Below are 21,504 nucleotides of genomic sequence, written 5' to 3'. Positions count from 1 at the left end.
AGTACCTTGATACTGGAGAGCTCTGAGACATGGGAGGATTGTAGGAATCTATCTTAAGGAGAAGAGAATTTCAGCAAAAGAATGAGTTCAAGGTCAGGTCTCAAGTGGATAGTGGACACCCTTTCCCTGGTATAGGCCTGACCAGCTTATGTTACTGCCACTTCTTAAGACCTCTGGGATCCATGCCATAGGTGATACTCACTTCTGCTATAGTACAGACATAGGGGGTTACCAAGAGTGACATCATGGCAACCATAATGACATGAAGGCAGGACAGGGCTGGGTAGTGGTAGTAGTTAGAAGTGGTGGTAGTGGGGTCACTGCCCTCTTAGGGGCACCTAAATATCAGATGCAAGAGAGGCAGGACTTACTGGGCAACACAAACAATAGCCAACAGGCTAGAGAAGAAAATGACCCAAACAAGATGCACAATCTTCCTGCTGAAGCTTTTCTCTGCTTGACAGAGACACAGTGTGACACAAAGAACTCAAATCTGGCATGGACATGATTGAAAAACTCCGTAGCCAGTTGCTGAGCAGGCAGCAGCCCTCTCAGAGCTCTCCGAGAACCAGGGGGACAACCTCAGCGAAGGACTTCCACAGTGTACACCTATCTCTCCTTCCTAAATATCACCTATGATAATGCCAAACAGGCCTCTGCACTGACAATACCCACGCCAATATAGTTAAACAGGCAAGCCTGTATGTATAAAATTCCTATGCTACTTTTGAGTCTCCCGAGGCCCCAGCTCTCAGTCTTGCCCTGCTGTGCCCAGGGAGAAGAAAGCAAGCTCAGCTTATGTGTGTGTTGATACGAGTCAGGCAGCATCCACACCAATACCATCACCACATTAAGGGTGCAAGGAAGCCCAGCACCAAAACGAAAATTATCTAGAAGCCAAAGCACTAAGGATCCAGCTGCATCGGGACCAATCATCTGCAAGAAGGGGGAGTCTGCCTGCTTAATTTAACATGCCTCAGTTACTAATATTCTATAAAAGAAAATGAACAGATAGGAACTACCTAAAAAGGAGACCCCTAGGACACTGTAGGATGTGTGGGAGCACAGGAGGTGCCTATATGACTTTACAGTGCCCCTTCCTGGAAGAAGTGACAAACTTCCTCTTGAATCAGCAATTTCTATAGGATGTCAAGAATCAAAATGGAAACACAAGAGATGAAGAAGATAAGTGCTAAGTCATCAAGGAAGAAAAGATGGGAAGAAAATGGGCAAGTCCAATGATTCATGACAAATACACAGACCGGGAAAGAGGTAATCTTTCCCAACGTACTGAAATCATCTATCACACTATGACTTTTTTCTTACCAATTCTTAAAAATATTTTAAAAATTTATTTGAAAGCAAAGAGACACATACAGAGAGACAGAGATCTCCCATTCACTGGTTCACTCCTCAGATGTCCACAACAGCCAGGAAGGGACAGGCCTAAGCCAGGAACTCAATCTCTACTGCTCACATGAGTGGCGGGAACCCATGCACTTGAGCCATCATCTGCTGCTTCTAAGGGTGTGTATTAGGAGGAAGCTGGAATCAGTAACAGAGCCAGGACTCAAATCCAGGTAGTCAGATATGGGACGCTGGCATCTCAAGCAGTATCTTAATCACATCAAATGTCCCCACCCTTCTCTATAGGCTGTGCCATTATCTTTTCTAGGTAGCACTCCTCTTTGCTTAAAAAAAAAAAAAAAAAGAGGGAGGAGGGAGGGAACAAGAGACAGACAGAGGAATTGATTTTCCATCTGCTGATTCACTCCCCAAATGCCTGCAATAGCTGGGGCTTGGGCAGACCAATGCCAGGAGCCAGGAACTCCATACAGATCTCCCATGGGGGTGGCAGGAACCCAAGTACTTGAGTCCTCACCTGCTGCCTCCTGGGGTCTGCATTTGCAGAAAGCTGGATCTCAAGTGGGGGCAGTCAGATATGGGATGCACTCGTCCCAAGCAGCAGCCTAACCTGCTACACAACAATGCCAGCTCAGGCAGCCACCTCTTAATCCTGCCTCAATCAAGGTCAGCTGAAGTAACTCAAGGCCATCTAATATTTCTGTGTGATTACTCTGTGTTAGGTGCTTTACTGGATGCTTTCACAAAAGTCACCCTCTTTAATTCCTGTAACTAACTCTGTCTGGGGCTAAGGACAGTTAGAGGGGTTGTGTGATTTGCCCCACGCCACCAGGTGCTTAGTGGTGGAGCTGGGATGTGAACTGAGAGATGAAGCCACAGCAATCAGACTGCAGCCAGTAGGTGCAAATCACAGCTAAGACTCTTGTTTAGTCCTTTACTCACTAAGAGATTTAAAAAAAAAAGATTATAAATGGGTGGCTTCCTAGGAAAAGATGGGCCTAATTTTGTGTATCTACTTTTTAAATTAAGAAAGAGGAAGGAGTAAACATATATGAGAGTTCTTCAAAAAGGTTATGGAAATACATACTATAAAAAAGTATGTACTGATTTCAAATATTTTTGTACCAAAACAAATATCATCTAATTCCATTTTCCATGAACTTTTTAAAGTACCCTTAAGTAGTGATAAACAACTGCTTATAGATTTAAAAAATAGTAAATCTATATGAGCATGTTCATATTCTATGGTGCTGTAGATTACCCAACTGCTCTGTTGTTCATACTAAAAGATGAGTCATACCTATGAATAAAAATGATCATTATCGGATACAAGATATGATCCTATCCTTAAAATGTACTTGTTAAGAAAATGTATTATCTAAGAGTGTTAATTGTTAAAGGAACAACAGAAGTCACTGTGCACTTACTCCCCATGTAGGACCTCTGTCCTTAATGAGTTATACTATCAGAATTGACTGCAAATCTTGTTCTCAAACTGTACTCTATATGTTGTGTGTTTGTGTGGGTGCAAACTGTTGAAATCTGTGCTTAGCATGGAGTTGGTCCTCTGTATATAAAATCAAACTAAAAATGAACCATAATGAAGTAGATGGGAGAGGAAGAGGGAGGTGGGATGGGAGTCAGGGTGGGAGGATGGATATGAGGGAAAGAACCACTATATTTCTAAAGTTTTATCTATGAAAAAATGCATTCATTAATTAAAACTTAAAGTGATAAAAAAGAAAATGTATTATCTAAATATGTTTTCTAAATACAATTTTGAAAGTTTAGTAATAATAGGATTTTGTAGAGGTAATTGCATTTCATTTCCTGTTAGAAAGGTAACTAGAAAGAAAAGATGATTAAAGCAAGAAACTGCATTAAAATTTAAATACACTAGTATCTTTGTATCTGAAGACAGACTTATTTTCCAGTGGTGATTAACAGGATCATATTCTTCTCAACCTTCATAGCTCTTGTTCTGACCTTGTGTTTGCCCTGGAGGCACAGACTGCTGGCCACCTCCAGGTCTACATCTACACCACCCAGTCCCTATTCATAATTCCCTATGAACCTTAATTTAGAGTATAGGTTAGTCCCAAAAGGCCTTGGAGACCAACAAATGCAACCCCCTCACTTCAAAGACAAGCAAATCAAGGCCCAGAGAAGTCAATCAGTTTGCCCAAGGTTACAGGGCAAATTAGCACTTGAGCTGAACAGGTTCCTATTACAGCGCTGCTTCCAATTTCCTGGATCATGCTGCTGAAAGAAGGCATGGTAAGCCATTGGGGAGAAGGTGTGGGAGTTTTTCCCAAACCCCAGAGCCATGCAGGGTACCCTGAGCACTAAACGTGGTGTGAGCTGCGAGATGGCTGGAGTGGGGGTGGGGAGCTCCAGTGACCTCACCTCCTCCTCCCGGAGCTTCTGCTTCCTCTTCTCTTCCACAGCAGCCCTCTTCTGATCCTCCCGCTGACGCTGCTCTTCCAATTTTCGCCATCGTTCCTCAATTTGTTTTTCATATTGGAGCTTGGCTCTTTTCTGTTTCTCCAGAATCTGTTGTTCCCGGGCAGCTGGAAAAGGAAAGCCAAAGAGATGTGTCACTCTCAGAGCATCCCATGCTGTCTGGATTAAGATCAGAAACAAAGAACCAACAGTGTAGACCAAAAAGGAGCCTGGTAAGATCCTAGGATGCACTGATTAAGATAAAGGGCTCTGGCACCTCTGCTCCTAGCTGGGTAATCCTGGTCTTGTGAACTATATAATCCTTCTGTCTTGGTTTGCTACTCTACGAAGTTGAGACAGCCATGTCTGCTACATTACAGTGTTGCGAAGATTGAACAAGACAACTCATGTAAAGTACAGATTAAGTGCTCCCATATATGGGAACCATGATGACTACTGCTATCATTAAGTCAAAACAATTGCTGGATTGAGGAAAAATATTTGTAAGAGTATATCAATAACTGTGACTTCACCATGCACCAGACACTGATCCAGGCATGGTGGTAAAATCACTATTTTTCTCACAGTACCATGTGGTGAACACTCTACTTATCTGCCTATATCTTGCAGAAGGTAAGATAGCCTTTTTCAAACAGGGCTCCCTGCTCTCATACAGAAATGGACTTAAGTGTCAACTTTCTCAGTTCTCCAAAGGATGGCCTTTCTAGTGCCCAAGAGAGAATCCAAGTGAGTGCACATAGTAGACTCCTGAGGGCACCACGATTTCCCTAGCTTAGGGGAACCAACTGTGTCTTTTTCTTTGCCACCACATCCATGGTGACAAACATAGTACCTAGAACACAGCTGAGGTTCAGAGCTTGCTAAGTGAGTGAAGAAACTGCTCTGAGAATTATGTATAAATATGGCATTTGCAGCATAGGATCACCTACTCTTCATATTCATCCAGCAATTACCCTAGTTCTCTGCCCATTCATTAATCTAAGGATCTTTAGAAAAGACACTGCCACATCTCAAATCCCTTGGACTTAAACAAAGCGCACAACTTACCCAGACATTTCTCTCTTTCTTCCCGTCTTTCTTTGGCTAATCTTTGTCTCTCATCTGATTTTAAAAATCCATCCATACCTACAAGAGAGAAAATATGATGATTTTTCTTTTCTTTTCCCTACATGTTGAATGCTACAGGTAGCTGGGCAGGTACTCTAGGTCTGGCCGCAAGTACATGTCATCCATCATGAACACTTCACCTATAGGAAGTCCAGTCTAACACCTTCCATCACACATAGTCAGCAGCCAATAGCCAAGAGGCAGCAGCCAGGGCTCCATACCTGCCAAGTTGTGCTGTAGTGATTCCAAGACCAGACCCAGAGGACCGAGCTCTTTCTCTAGTTCTCTGTCCCCTTTCCTAACCCTGCAAGGGTCAGAAAGCACAGAAAGGGATAGTGAAGTCTGACTGTATAAAGATCCTCACCAGGCTTCCCTCAGCTTGGTGCCCAGACCTGAGGCAGGACCACTTTGGGGAGCAGAGAGGCACACAAGTAGACAAAATTCTAAATATCAATTATACACAGATACAAAACATTTCACTTTCTGAAAGGAGGAAAATACAGGTAGATACACAAAGGCTCTTAAGGTGAATACTGTGAAATTTAACACTAAAGTTTGAACCCAATCTGCCAAGTTCCCTCCAACATTAATCTCAGTATGCTAAAATCACGAAGAAGACAACCTTACTATGCTAAAATTGCTAAGAAGATAGCAATATAATATACTCCTGTTTATTATCAAATGTCTGCAACAAGTAAAATGGAACAGATGGCAACTTCCTCCAAAATGTCCAGGAAATATCCTTGAAGTTCCACATCTCTACTGAACCACTGCGGGACTCTAAATGACCTTCAAAGATCAAATGGATCGGGCTGGTACTATGGCCTAGTAGGCTGGACCTCCATCTGCGGTGCCAGCATACCACGTGGGTGCTGGTTCATGTCCAGCTGCTCCTCTTGGGATCCAACTCTCTGCTATGGCCTGGGAAAGCAATGGAAGATGGCCCAACTGCTTGGGTCCCTGCACTCACGTGGGAGACCTGGAGGAAGCTCCTGGCTCCTGGGTTTGGATAGGCCCAGCTCAGACTATTGCAGCCATTTTGGGAAGTGAACCAGCAGATGGAAGACCTCTCTCTGTCTCTCCCTCTCTCTGTCTGTAACTCTACCTGTCAAATAAATAAAATCTTAAAAAAAAAATCAAATGGATCTTTATGTAGTTTCTTTAAAAAGACTCCTTTATTTATTTGAAAGGCAGAGTTTCAGAGTGGCAGAGGTAGAGGCAGAGAAAGAGAAAGAGAGGTCTTCCATTCGCTGGTTCACTCCCCAAATGGCCACAACGGTCGGAGCTGCACCAATATGAAGCCAGCCAGGAACTTCTTCCAGGTTTCTGATACCGGCACAGGGGCCCAAGGACTTGGGCCATCTTCTACTGCTTTCCCAGGCCAGAGCAGAGAGCTGGATTAGAAGTGGAGCAGCAGGACTCGAACCAGCGCCTGTAAGTGATGCTGGCACTGCCTGCAGCGGCTTTAACCACTGCGCCACAGCACCAGCCCCTCTTCGTGTAGTTTTAGGATTAGAGATAATTTACTGTGCTCTGTTATAATTGGTCATTCACAAGGATTATCTACATAATGTATAAGCAAATTGCTCTGGAGAAATCAATTTTAGTGTAACACAATCAGATTCACTTTCCCTGCACCCGGGTTTTCCTCTTTGGAAGCATCTTCTGCTGACTTCACAGTGTGCCTTGCTGTCATAGCAACCTGCACTCCCTCTCCAGGGAGATTCATGCCATGTCCAGGAGAGGGGCCCAGAAATCTGGCCTACACTGTAAACAGTAGGAATGTGGAAAGGGAATGACATGACAAACACCAGATTGTCACAATTTCCCAGATGTCTCTCATTTTACAGCCAGGACTACATAGTATGGATATTAAACCTCAAGAGAAAAGTACAAGAAAATCAACCTTTGGTGCCATTCTTCATATTTGTTTTTAGTCAACCATTAATAATTATGATGCTACCAATAATATGAATGTCATCAAGAATTTAAAGACCCCTGGTGCTGGCATTGTGGCACAGCAGGTAAAGGCACTGCCTGTGATGCCAGCATCCCATATGGGTACCAGTTTGAATCTTGGCTGCTTAACTTCTAATCCAGCTCTCTGCTAATGGCCTGGAGAAAACAGCAGAAGATGGATCAACTACTATGGCCCCTGCCACCCAAATGGGAGACCCAGAAGAAGCTCCTAGCTCCTGGCTTTGGCCTGGCCCAGCCTTGGATGTTGTAGAAATCTGGGGAGTAAACAAGCAGACAGAAGGTTGATCTCTCTTTCTCTCCGATCTCTCCCCACCCCTCCACTGTGTAACTCTTTCAGATAAATAAATCTTAAAAAAAAAAAAAAAAGGCGGAGGCATGTGTGGCAGCATTGTGGCGTAATAGGCTAAGCCTGTCTGTGGTGCTAGCATCCCTTATGGGCGCCAGTTCATGTCCTGGCTGCTCCTCTTCTGATCCAGTTCTCTGCTTATGGCCTTGGAAAGCAGTGGAAGATGGCTCAACTGCATGGGCCCCTGCACCCACGAGAGACCAGGAGGAAGCTCCTGGTTCTTGGCTTAGGATAAGCTCAGCTCTAGCCATTGTGGCCATTTGGTGAGTGAACCAGCAGATGGAAGACCTCTGTCTCTCCTTTTCTCTGTCTGTAACTCTATCTTTCAAATAAATACAGAAAATCTTTAAAAAAAGAATTTAAAGACCCAAGAACTCAGCTCATTGCAGGTCACCCACAATCTGACTCTAAACCTTCCAACTTGACCACAGCACTGCCTTTTCTCCCACACACCTACTGGCTCATATCACTGCTTCCTAAACCCCACAAGTCCCCCATACTCATTCTGCTTTCCAAAAGAGTTGCCACTCTGTAACTCTGCCTCCCCCAAGGGGATCTAGAATGTGTGGCTGACACATTTCTGGATCTGCCTGAGAGCTCCAGCCACTGGCCCTCACATGGTGGCCCCAAGGTACGCACAATGCTCAAAGGCAGGCACAAAGTCAGTGGAAGGGGAGCCTGGAGCGAAGACTAGGTTTCTCTTTTCTAGTATCTACTAGTTTTAGTATCTACTTCAAGTCTGATTAGTAAGAATTACCTCTGTGTGAAAAGCTACAAAGAGGGGCTGGTGCTATGGTGTAGTAGGTTAAAGCCTTCATCTGTGGCACCAGCATCCATATGGGCACCAGTTTGAGTCCCGGCTGCTTCACTTCCAATCCAGCTCTCTGATGTGGCCTGGGAAAGCAGTAGAAGATGGCCCAAGTCCTTGGGTGCCTGCACTCACATGGGTGACCTGGAAGAAACAACTGGCTCCTGCCTTCGGATTGGCCCAGCTCCAACCATTGTGGCCATTTGGGGAGTGAACCAGTGCACAGAAGACCTCTATGTCTCTCCCTCCCTCTGTCTGCCTCTTAAATAAATAAATCTTAAAAAAAAAAGAAAGAAAGAAAAGCCTAGGACATCTGGACGTATGCTCTCATCAACACCAAAACGAACTTGCCCATCCAAGTAGGACCTGAACTTGCTCTGTATTGCCCACGCACCCTCTAGATATTAATAGGCTCACTCCATAATGAAGGTAAGCCTGAGAACTGCTGAGAGTGTTCTTCAAGCAGGAAAAAGAAAAGCAGAGAAAAAATAGTCAAGCACAATTGAAACTGCCACACTACCTTGGTGTCTTTTTTTTTAAGAGTTGGGGCTTGGCCAGGCTGAAGCCAGGAGCCAGGAGCTTCTTCCAGGTCTCTCATGTGGATAACATGGGCCCAGGCACTTGGTCCATCTTCCACTGCTTTCCCAGGCCATCAGAAGGGAGCTGGATTGGAAAAGGAACAGCTGGGACATGAACCAGCACCCATATGGGATGCCAGCATTTCAGGCAGTTTTACCTGCTAAGCTACAATGCTGGCTCCTACAAGAGAAGGCTGCTTATTCCACAGATATGCATGGTTTCAGGCTGCCCCCTTGTGGCAAATGGAAGAGTCACACCTTCAAATCATTTCCAGAAAATCCTTACCATCAGCGCTAGCGATGACACAGGTGCTACCTGTAATGCCAGCATCCCATAGGGACACCGGTTCTAGTCCTGGCTACTCCACTTACAATCCAGCTCCCTGCTAATGGCCTGGAAAAAGCAGCAGCAGATGGCTCAAGTTCTAGAGCCCCTGCCACCCATGAGGGAGACCTGGATGAAGCTTCTGGCTCCTGGCTTCAGCTCAAACATGTCATCATCAGTAGCATAACAATAGGAGGTAACAATCAAGTAGTTATTGTGGCTCAGCTTAACTGCCCTATGATGACAGAGATACTAATATGATCCTTGTCTTAGATAAGTAGTCACAGAAACACAGGCACAAAGAGATTAATTAACTTGTCTTAGGTTACTCTGTGAGAAAATAGAAAAGCCAGATGTCAAGATAAGAATCTGAGTCTAGAACCTACATTCTTTAAACAAATATATATTCTTTATTTGAAAAGCAGAAAGAAACAAAGAAAGAGAGAGAGAGAAATATCTTCCATCTGTTGGTTCATTCCCCAAATGGCCACAACAGCCAGGGCTGGGAGAGGCCAAAGTCAGGAGCCAGAAACTCCATTTGGGTCTCCCACATGGGTGGCAGGGACCCAAGCACTCAGGCCATCATCTGCTGCCTCCCATGCACATTAGCAGGAAGCTTAATCAGAAGCATGGAGTAGCCAGGACTTGAATTGGCACTCCAATATGGAATGCAGGTGTCCCAAACAGTGGCTTAACCCACTGTGCCACAATGCCTGCCCCTACACTCTTAACTGCTGCTTTCCTTTGGATATTCTTCATCAAAGCAAGAAGTGTCACACCCTTTTATTTGTGTTATAACCGCATAGTACACACAGGGAACAAATTCCATCCTGGTCCTAAGAACGAGACTGCAGGAGCAAGCATTTGGCACTGTGGTTGATATGCATGCATCAGAGGCCATCATTGTGGCATAGTAGGTTAAGCCACTGCTTGCGATACTGGCATCCCATATCAGAGAGATAGTTTGAGTACTGGCTGCTCTTCTTCTCATCTGGCTTCCTGTTAATGTGCCGGGGAAGGCAATAGAAGATGGTCCAAGTACTTAGGCCCCTGCCACTCATATAGGAAATCAATATGTAGTTCTTGCCTCCTGGCTTCAGCCTGGTCTAGCCCTGGATGTTGCAAGTATTTGGGGAGAGTGAACCAGTGGATAGAAGATCTAACAAATAAATAAATAAATCTTAAACAAAAGGAAGCAGCAGCCTGCATCCCTTGTCAGAGTGCTTGGGTTTGGGTGCTAGCTCTGCTTCTAAGCCCAACTTCCTGTCAATGTACACCCTGAGAGGCAGAAGGTTATGGCTCAAGTGATTAGGTCCCTGCCACTCCCAAAGGAGACCCAGATTGAGTTCTGGACTTCAGGCTTTGGCCTGGTGCAGCCCTAGATGTTTCAGGTATTTGAGGGAGTGAACCAGTGGATAGAAGTTTTCTCTCTCCCTCTCAAATAAAATGGAAATAAACAAATAACTCTTTTGAAAATGAGCATGCAAATCTGGAAAGCAGAAGTACAAGTCTAACTCATTAGATAAGTATGAAGTAAGCAGTACTGTGATCTAAGCACTGGCCCAGCTGGGCACAGATGCCAGGAACTTCCCAGGCAGGCTAATTATTTGTTCTTCCTCAAACTGATGCTCAATAATTGTTTGAGAGAGGCTGATGTTTTGTCGTGAAGAATAGTGCCAGAGGACCCTGGGGAAAACTACAGGCCTCTTCTTGCTTATGCCAAGCAATTCAGCTTTGCCCCACTGAGAAGGGTCAAGAGACTTGAACAACGCAACACGGGTAACCACGAATCTCAGTGCTGTCCATGTGGCAGTCGTGAGCCACACAAGACTATGTAAAGTAATCAAGATTACATACAATTAGCAGTTCAGTTCCTCAGTCACGTAAGGTACATTTCAGGCCCTTAGCCTCATGGGGCTGGTGGCTACCATACTGCACAATGTTGACTGAGAAGTTGGTAGCTCACTCACGTGACTTTCTCCCTTCACATTTGGCTGCTCTGGGGAAGATGTGAATAAAGAAGATCACAGAGTTCCATCAGGATTAAGTTTTGCTGCGTGCGTACAGCTGAGGTAGGGCTTCCTCCTTTCTTCCTTATAGCAACTGCCTCTCATGCTGAACTGTCAAGCTAACATTCCAAGAATGTCCATTCCAAGAAGGGCCAAATATTTAAATCACATTTTCAGCTTTTAACTTCTGATTCTTGATGACCTCTGGAGGTTACAGAGAGGCTCCTGACTCACTTGGAGGCACAGAAGGTTGGAGTTCAAAAAGGACAGCCCCTATTTGTTAGGGGACATTACCTTGATTAGCTACTGCCAATTACCACAACATAGCCTGACTTATACTGGAGGAAGTGCGGCAGACTATCATGAGCACTAACACCAGGAGGCAACCTCTCAGATACAGTATACTCCAGCATTAATGCTGAATTTGGTTCCAAAGGAAGCCTTCTTTCTGTATAGCCTGAAATTCCAAAGGGTTTCGTTTTCCTACCCAATCATTTTTGTCTCATATGCTCTCTTTTTAAACCATGGACCCAATTTTGTCTTTGAACCTGGGAACCAGTGGAGAATACATTCATGCTTGCAGGGGTCAAGGGGACAGGAGAGGCAGAGAAGAGATCTATTTTTTTTTTCAGATTTATATTACCTGTTTTCATTTGAGACATAGACAGAAGGATAGAAAAAGAGAGCTATTCCATCTGCTGGTTCACTCCCCAAAGACCCACAATGGCTAGGGCTGGGCTGGGCCAAAGCTAAGAGCCAGGAACTCAATAGAGGGCTCGTACATGGGTGGCAGTGACCCAAGTACTTGAACTACTCTATGCTGCCTTCCAAGATATGTATTAGCAGGAAACTGGAATCAACACAGAGCTGGGACTTGAATCGAAGTACTCCTGGGATGAGGGTGGCTGAGGGTGTCCCAAGTAGCATCTTAACTGTACCAAAGGCTGCCCCCTCTCTAATATTTCTTATAGGTACATGTGAATTGACAATGACTTCAAAATAGAAAATTATTAAAAAACACCTTGGGGGGTAGACGTTTGGCCTAGCAGTTACTACACCCTTTGGGATGCATGTATCCCTTATCCTAGTGCTAGGGTATTAATCTTAGTTCCAGTTCCCAATTCCAGCTTCCTGCTAACATGTATCATGGAGGCAGCTGATGACAGCTCAGACAACTGGGTTCCTGCCACCCACATGAGACACCAGGATTGAGTTCCTGGCTCCCTGCTTTAGCCTCAGCAGACCCAGAGCCAGTCATTGTAGGCATCTGGGGAGTAAACGAATGAGTGGGAGCTCTCTGCTTGATATTCTCTCTCTCTCTCTCTCTCTCTCTCTCTCTCTCTCTCTCTCTCTCTCTCTCCCCCTTTCTCCTCCCCCCCCCCAGCCTCCATCAACTTAAAAAAAAAAAAAAAGCCAGGATCAAGTGTGAAATTCTGGGAGCTCGCTTTCTTCCTTTCTCCCTCCCCCTGCCCCCATCAACTGGAAAAAAAAAAAAAACAGGATCAAGTGTGAAACCCTGGGAGGACCTGAACACAAACAGTAGGGCACATTGTCACAGAAGTTCCCAACCCAGGAAAGGGACCTGGGAAGCCATGTCAGAGCCACACCTGTACCACAACTGGCACGATAATGCCTTCCAGGGGAAAAAATCAGATGAATGTCACCTCTGAAGTAGAGGTTTTTTTCCTGGGAAATTCATTTCTACAGGAAATTAAAAACAGGGATACTGGGGTGGCGGAACCAAGATGGCGGAATAGAGAGGACACGCACTGATAGTCCGGAAAAAGATAGGTTAATAAAAGTGGAATTACGGTAATCTCATGAAAGGCTCAGGGAAAAAATTGCAGAGGAAACTCTTCCGGATCTAGTGGATGTGACAAGGACGACCTGCGGGGAGAGCAAGGACGCCCACGGAAGCCAAACAGCGGAGTCTACGCATCTGCACTGGAAGGGGAGGTGAGCTCTGTAACCCAAGACATCGGCGGGGAAACTGGCTTGAAGCCCCGCTGGGGAAAGTTCACCAGACTAACTACAGGAGAGAGGAAAAAAAAAAAAAGGACCAGTACAGTCTCTCTCCGCCCACCTCGCAAAGGCGAGCAGGAGACAAAGAGCAAGAGCCATTTTGGACTTACATAAAAGGTGGGCCAACGACCTCAGGGCTGTGCATGACCTGAGAGCTGCGCCTGCCCCGAGTCAAACAGAAAAACCTGACTCGGGTGTGTGTGTGTGTGTGTGTGTGTGTGAGAAATAACAGGAGTTTAGGATTTAGTGAAAGGGTGGAGCTGATGAACTGAGACGGTGGGCGAGAGAACTCACGGAGTTCACGTGAGTACTCTCCAGAGACGCTACAATTTGGTAACCTTGGCAACCCGGTGGGAGACTGCAGGAGAATTTGAGCCCATACTGAGGGCAGCACAGATTCTTTGTGTGGTCCTGGGGGAAAAGCAGACGAATGATATATCCACAGAAGGCAGAGATTGGAAACTCACTACCTTCAATTCTGCTCAACTGTGCGGTATTACTTCCCTCCTGAATCAAAAAATACATAAATAATTAAATTGAGAGAGAGATTTACCACGCCTAACCTGACTGTGTCACCTTTGGCACACCCTTAACCCTGAAGAACCAAGCAAAGCTCTCTGGCCACACCCACCTCAAGCCTCAAGCCTCTAAGGCTCCTCCGAAAGCAGAAAGTCCACTTAACACATTAGACAAACACATTAGAGAGCCTTAAAAACAGAGTCAGTGAAACAGAAGAGAGAATATCGGACTTAGAAGACAGAGCACAGGAAAGGAAACAGGCAAACCAAAGAAAAGAAGAGGAAATTAGAAATCTAAAAACTATTGTTGGGAATCTACAGGATACTATTAAAAAACCCAACAATCGGGTTCTAGGAGTTCCTGAAGGCATGGAGAGAGAGAAAGGATTAGAAGGCCTTTGTAGTGAGATACTTGCAGAGAACTTCCTGGGTTTGCAGAAGGACAGAGACATCCTAGTACAGGAAGCTCATAGAACCCCTAGTAAACACGACCAAAAGAGATCCTCACCACGACATGTTGTAATTAAACTCACCACAATGAAACATAAAGAAAAGATCCTAAAATGTGCAAGATTACTCTCAGAGGATCTCCAATTAGACTCATAGCAGACTTCTCAGCAGAAACCCTACACGCTAGGAAGGAATGGCGAGACATAGCCCAGGTACTAAGAGAGAAAAACTGCCAGCCCAGAATACTATATCCTGCAAAGCTCTCATTTGTGAATGAAGGTGAAATAAAGACCTTTCACAGCAAACAGAAATTGAAAGAATTTGTTGCCACTTGTCCAGCCCCCCTGCAAAAGATGCTTAAAAATGTGTTACACTCAGAAACACAGAAACACGGTCATCAATATGAAAGAAGGTAAAGGAAGGAAACCTCACAGCAAAAGATCACAGGAAGTTCAAAGCATATATTAGAAAATATCTTTGGGAAAATGGCAGGGCAAAGTTACTACTTATCAATAGTCACATTGAACGTTAATGGTCTCAACTCTCCAGTTAAAAGACACAGATTGGCTGATTGGGTTAAGGTACAAAACCCATCTATTTGCTGTTTACAAGAAACACATCTTTCCAACAAAGATACGTGCAGACTGAAAGTGAAAGGCTGGAAAAAGATATACCATGCAAACAGAAATGAAAAAAGAGTGGGCATAGCCATCTTAATATCAGACAAAATAAACTTTAACGCAAAAACTGTTAGGAGAGACAAAGAGGGGCACTATTTAATGATTAAGGGATCCATTCAACAGGAAGATATAACGATTATCAATGTATATGCACCTAATTACAGGGTGCCAGTTTATTTAAAAGACTTGTTAAGGGACTTAAAGGGAGACTTAGACACCAATACAATAGTTCTGGGGGACTTCAATACTCCACTCTCAGAGATAGACAGATCAACAGGACAGAAGATCAACAAGGAGACAGCAGATTTAAATGACACTATAGCCCAAATGGATCTAACAGATATCTACAGAACATTTCATCCTACATCTAAAGACTTTACATTCTTCTCAGCAGTACATGGAACCTTCTCTAGGATTGACCACATACTAGGCCATAAAGCAAGTCTCAGCAAATTCAAAAGAATTAGAATCATACCATGCAGCTTCTCAGACCACAAAGGAATGAAATTGGAAATTAGCAACTCGGGAATCCCTAGAGCACGTGCAAACACATGGAGATTGAACAACAAGCTCCTGAATGAACACTGGGTCATAGAAGAAATCAAAAGAGAAATCAAAAACTTTCTGGAAGTACATGAGGACAACAGCACAATATATCAAAACTTATGGGATACAGCAAAAGCAGTGTTAAGAGGAAAATTTATAGCAATAGGTGCCTATATTAAGAAATTGGAAAGGCACCAAATAAATGAGCTTTCAATGCATCTCAAGGATCTAGAAAAACTGAAGCAAACCAGACCCAAACACAGTAGGAGAAGAGAAATAATTAAAATCAAAGAAGAAATCAACAGGATTGAATCCAAAAAAACATTACAAAAAATCAGCCAAACGAGGAGCTGGTTTTTTGAAAATACAAACAAAATTGACATCCCATTGGCCCAACTAACTAAAAAAAAAGAAAAAAGACTCAAATCAATAAAATCAGAGATGAAAAAGGAAACGTAACAACAGACACTACAGAAATAAAAAGAATCATCAGAAATTACTACAAGGACTTGTATGCCAACAAACAGGGAAATCTATTAGAAATGGATAGATTCCTGGACACATACAACCTACCTAAATTGAACCAAGAAGACATAGAAAACCTAAACAGACCCATAACTGAGTCAGAAATTGAAACAGTAATAAAGGCCCTTCCAACAAAGAAAAGCCCAGGACCAGATGGATTCACTGCTGAATTCTACCAGACATTTAAAGAAGAACTAACTCCAATTCTTCTCAAACTATTCAGAACAATCGAAAAAGAGGGAATCCTCCCAAATTCTTTCTATGAAGCCACCATCCTAAGCCGGAGAAAGATGCAGCATTGAAAGAAAATTACAAACCAATATCCCTGATGAACATAGATGCAAAAATCCTCAATAAAATACTGGCCAATAGAATGCAACAACACATCAGAAAGATCATCCCCCCAGACCAAGTGGGATTTATCCCTGGTATGCAGGGATGGTTCAATGTTTGCAAATCAATCAATGTGATACACCACATTAATAGACTGCAGAAGAAAAACCATATGATTCTCTCAATAGACGCAGAGAAAGCATTTGATAAAATACAACACCCTTTCATGATGAAAACCCTAAGCAAACTGGGTATAGAAGGAACATTCCTCAATACAATCAAAGCAATATATGAAAAACCCACGGCCAGCATCCTATTGATTGCGGAAAAGTTGGAAGCATTTCCACTGAGATCTGGTACCAGACAGGGATGCCCACTCTCACCACTGCTATTCAATATAGTTCTGGAAGTTTTAGCCAGAGCTATTAGGCAAGAAAAAGAAATTAAAGGGATACAAATTGGGAAGGAAGAACTCAAACTATCCCTTTTTGCAGATGATATGATTCTTTATTTAGGGGATCCAAAGAACTCTACTAAGAGACTATTGGAACTCATAGAAGAGTTTGGCAAAGTAGCAGGATATAAAAATCAGTGCACAAAAATCAACAGCCTTTGTATACACAGGCAATGCCACAGCTGAGAAAGAACTGCTAAGACCAATCCCATTCACAATAGCCACAAAAACAATCAAATACCTTGGAATAAACTTAACCAAGGACGTTAAAGATCTCTACGATGAGAATTACAAAATCTTAAAGAAAGAAATAGAAGAGGATACCAAAAAATGGAGAAATCTTCCATGCTCATGGATTGGAAGAATCACTATCATCAAAATGTCCATTCTCCCAAAAGCAATTTACAGATTCAATGCAATACCAATCAAGATACCAAAGACCTTCTTCTCAGATCTGGAAAAAATGATGCTGAAATTCATATGGACACACAGGAAACCTCGAATAGCCAAAGCAATCCTGTACAATAAAAACAAAGCCAGACGCATCACAATACCAGATTTCAGGGCATACTACAGGGCAGTTGTAATCAAAACAGCATGGTACTGGTACAGAAACAGATGGATAGACCAATGGAACAGAATAGAAACACCAGAAATCAACCCAAACATCTACAGCCAACTTATATTTGATCAAGGATCCAAAACCAATCCCTGGAGTAAGGACAGTCTATTCAATAAATGGTGCTGGGAAAATTGGATTTCCATGTGCAGAAGCATGAAGCAAGACCCCTACCTTTCACCTTACACAAAAATCCACTCAACATGGATTAAAGACCTAAATCTACGACCTGACACCATCAAATTATTAGAGAGCATTGGAGAAACCCTGCAAGATATAGGGACAGGTAAAGACTTCTTGGAAAAGACCCCAGAAGCACAGGCAGTGAAAACCAAAATTAACATTTGGGATTGCATCAAATTGAGAAGTTTCTGTACTGCAAAAGAAACAGGAAAGTGAAGAGGCAACCGACAGAATGGGAAAAAATATTTGCAAACTATGCAACAGATAAAGGGTTAATAACCAGACTCTACAAAGAGATCAAGAACTCCACAACATCAAAACAAACAACCCACTTAAGAGATGGGCCAAAGACCTCAATAGACATTTTTCAAAAGAGGAAATCCAAATGGCCAACAGACACATGAAAAAATGTTCAGGATCACTAGCAATCCGGGAAATGGAAATCAAAACCACAATGAGGTTTCACCTCACCCCGGTTAGAATGGCTCACATTCCAAAATCTACCAACAACAGATGCTGGCGAGGATGTGGGGAAAAAGGGACACTAACCCACTGTTGGTGGGAATGCAAACTGGTTAAGCCACTATGGAACTCAGTCTGGAGATTCCTCAGAAACCTGAGTATTACCCTACCATTCACCCCAGCCATCCCACTCCTTGGAATTTTCCCAAAGGAAATTAAATTGGCAAACAAAAAAGCTGTCTGCACCTTAATGTTTATTGCAGCCCAATTCACAATAGCTAAGACCTGGAATCAACATAAATGCCCATCAACAGTAGACTGGATAAAGAAATTATGGGACATGTACTCTATAGAATACTATACAGCAGTCAAAAACAATGAAATCCGGTCATTTGCAACAAAATGGAGGAACCTGGAAAACATCATGCTGAGTGAAATAAGCCAGTCCCAGAGGGACAAATATCATATGTTCTCCCTGATCGGTGACAACTAACTGAGCACCAAAAAGGAAACCTGATGAAGTGAAATGGACACTATGAGGAACAATGACTTGATCAGCCTTTATCATCACTGTTGATGTACAATTTAATACTATATCCCTTTTAATATTTTTGTTTGTTCTACTTAATACCATTGGTTGAGCTATGTAATTAACACACAATTATTCTTAAGTGTTTAAAGTTAACAGAAAAGTGATCTCTGTTAAATATAAGAGTGGGAATAAGACAGGGAGGGGATGTACAATTTGGGACATGCTCAAGCTGACTTGCCCCAAATGGTGGAGTTAGAAATGTGCCAGGGGATTCCAATACAATCCCATCAAGGTCGCATGTACCAATGCCATCTCACTAGTCCAAGTGATCAATTTCAGGTCATATTCGATGGCTCTGATAGGTCTAAGAATCAAAGGGATCACACAAACAAGACTAGTGTCTGCTAATACTAACTGATAGAATTATAAAGGAGAGAACGATCCAACATGGGAAGCGGGATACACAGCAGACTCATAGAAGGGCAGATGTCCTAAACAGCACTCTGGCCTCAGAATCAGCCCTTGAGGCATTCGGATCTGGCTGAAGAGCCCATGAGAGTATTTTAGGCATGGAAAGCCAAGACACTCTGGAAAAAAAAAAAAGGACCTAAATGAAAGATTGCTGTGAGTGAGATCCCAGTGGAAAGAACGGGCCATCAAAGAAGGAGGTACCTTTCTCTGAAGGGAGGAGAGAACTTCCACTTTGACTATGGCCTTGTCAAAATAAGATCAAAGTTGGCGAGCTCAGGGGGCTTCCATGGCCTTGGCAACTCATGACTAGATCCTGGGGAGACTGCTGACATCTTAAACAAGAGTGTCAATTTGTTAAGTCAACAACAGGAGTCACTGTGCACTTACTCCCCATGTAGGATCTCTGTCCTTAATGTGTAGTTCAATGTGAATTAATGATATGACTAGTGCTCAAACAGTATTTGGAAATTTGTGTTCTGTGTGTGGGGGCAAATTGATGAAATCTTTACTTAATATATACTAAATTGATCTTTTGTATATAAAGATAATCAAAAATGAATCTTGATGTGAATGGAATGGGAGAGGGAGCGGGAGATAGGAGGGTTGTGGGTGGGTGGAAAGTTATGGGGGGGGGAAAGCTACTGTAATCCATAAACTGTACTTTGGAAATTTATATCTACTAAATAAAAGTTAAAAAAAAAAAAACAGGGATACTGAGTAGGCAAAAAACATTTTATGTTAACAGAACAGCATATCTCATACTTCTGCTGAGTTGCTCTCGTTGGAATTCCTGTTTATACTTGGGCAACACTTTTTAAATTAATTTTTTAAATGAATTTTATTATACTGAAGGTTTCTCCTATTAGAATATTAATGAGCTGGGGCCGGCGCTGTGGCGTAGTAGGTAAAACCACTGCCTAGAATGCTGGTATCCCATATGGGTGCCGGTTCAAGTCCCAGCTGCTCCTCCTCCGATCCAGCTCTCTGCTCTGGCCTGGGAAGGAGTAGAAGATGGTCCAAGTCCTTGGGCCCCTGCACCCATGTGGGAGACCCAGAGGAAGCTCCTGGCTCCTGGCTTTGGATTGGCACAGCTCTGGTCATTGAGGCCAACTGGGGAGTGAACCAGTGGATGGAAGACCTCTCTCTCTCTCTCCACCTCTCCTTCTCTCTCTGTGTAATTCTTTCAAGTAAATAAACAAATATTTTAAAAAAGAATATTAATGAGCTGATAATATTAGTCAATTATTCATGGTACTGTAAAAAATTATTGAAATACAAAGTTTTCAAGGGAAGCCAGCTGTATTTAACTTTAAGAGTTAAACGTGACTAACTTGAAAAATCTTCCCAGTCACACTCACGTGTGTGCAACTGCAATGTCCAGAGAAAAGGAAGGAAACCAATGGTGAAGAGTTTCATCCAGTAGGAAGTGCAATGAGAGCCATGTACCTCATCTGGGGCGCCCTCCCCTGCTCCTTCAGGAGCTGCCAACCACACTCAAGCCCCAGGCTTTGAACACTGACTTTCTGTCATCCAGCAGTGATGCTGTTTGTAACTATGACGATATTTCTAAGCATATGGAGATTACTATTTCTCAACTCTGGCTACATATGGGAAGATTTTCTTTAAAAGAATACAGATATCTGGGTCTTCCTTCAGATTCTGGTCTCTTCAGTTACAGGTATAGCCTAGGCCTTAGTGCTTTAAAAGTGCCCCATGGAATTTTAATGGATAGCCAGGCCTGAGAACTGTCCTGGAGCTGGCATTGTGATATAGAGGGTAAATCCACTACATGCAGTGCCAACATCCCATCTTGGTGACAGTTCGAATCCCTGCTGCTACACTTCCAATCCAGCACCCTGCTAATGTGCCTGGAAAGCAACGGAAGATGGCCCAAGTCCCTGTGCCCCTGCACCCGCCTTGGAGACCCAAATAAAGCTCCTGACTTAGGCCTGGCCCAGTCCCTGCTATGGTGGCCATTTGGGAAGTGAACCAGCAGATGGTAGATCTCTGTCTCTCCCTCTCTCTGTAACTTTTTCAAATAAAATGTATAAATATTTTTTAATAAAAAACGGTCCCAGTCCACTGCTCCACACACTTGAGTGTGCAATACAACTACAAAGAGGGCTTGTGAAAACAGACTTCTGAACATCACCCACAGTTCCTGACAGAATGAGTGTGGGACAAGATAGAAAATCTACCTTTTTAAAAAAAAAAAAAAGATTTATTTATTTATTTGAAAGTCAGAGTTACACAGAGTAGAGGAGAGGCAGAGAGAGAGACAGGTCTTCCATCCGCTGGTTCACTCCTCAATTGTCCATAACAGCCGGAGCTGCACAGATCTGAAGCCAGGAGCCAGGAGCTTCTTTTGTGTCTCCCACGTGGATGCAGGGGCCCAAGGAATTGGGCCACCTTCTACTGCTTTCCCAGGCCATAGCAGAGAGCTGGATTGGAAGTGGAGCAGCAAGGTCTCGAACCGGTGCCCATATGGGGCCAGTGCTGAGGCTTACTTGGCTAATCCTCCGCCTGCGGTGCCGGCATCCCACATAGGCACCAGGTTCTAGTCCTGGCTGCTCCTCTTCCAGTCCAGCTCTCTGCTATGGCCCAGGAAGGCAGTGGAGGATGGCCCAAGTGCTTGGGCCCCTGTACCCGCATGGGAGACCAGGAAGAAGCACCTGGCTCCTGGCTTCGGAATGGCACAGCGCTGGCCGTAGTGGCCATTTGGGGAGTG

At 43.6% G+C, this 21,504-nt stretch overlaps 1 protein-coding gene across 5 annotated transcripts in view; it reads right to left on the bottom strand.

Moving 5' to 3' along the window:
* The window catches only part of MAP7D2 (MAP7 domain containing 2), a 116,351-nt gene that overhangs the window by 53,262 nt on the left and 41,585 nt on the right, over nt 1-21,504 (bottom strand). For all 5 annotated transcript variants that reach the window (XM_062183812.1, XM_062183807.1, XM_062183809.1 and 2 more), the window contains exons 2-3: nt 4,876-4,953; nt 3,772-3,935 (exon numbers count right to left, since the gene is read on the bottom strand). In XM_062183812.1, the coding sequence (XP_062039796.1) occupies nt 3,772-3,935; nt 4,876-4,953 (242 nt within the window). The remainder of the gene's footprint in view (nt 1-3,771; nt 3,936-4,875; nt 4,954-21,504) is intronic.

The sequence above is a fragment of the Lepus europaeus genome, chromosome X (assembly GCF_033115175.1).
Source record: "Lepus europaeus isolate LE1 chromosome X, mLepTim1.pri, whole genome shotgun sequence".
Lineage (NCBI taxonomy): Eukaryota > Metazoa > Chordata > Mammalia > Lagomorpha > Leporidae > Lepus > Lepus europaeus.
The sequence above is the reverse complement of the archived record's forward strand: the minus strand, read 5'-3'. Positions and strand labels throughout refer to the sequence as shown.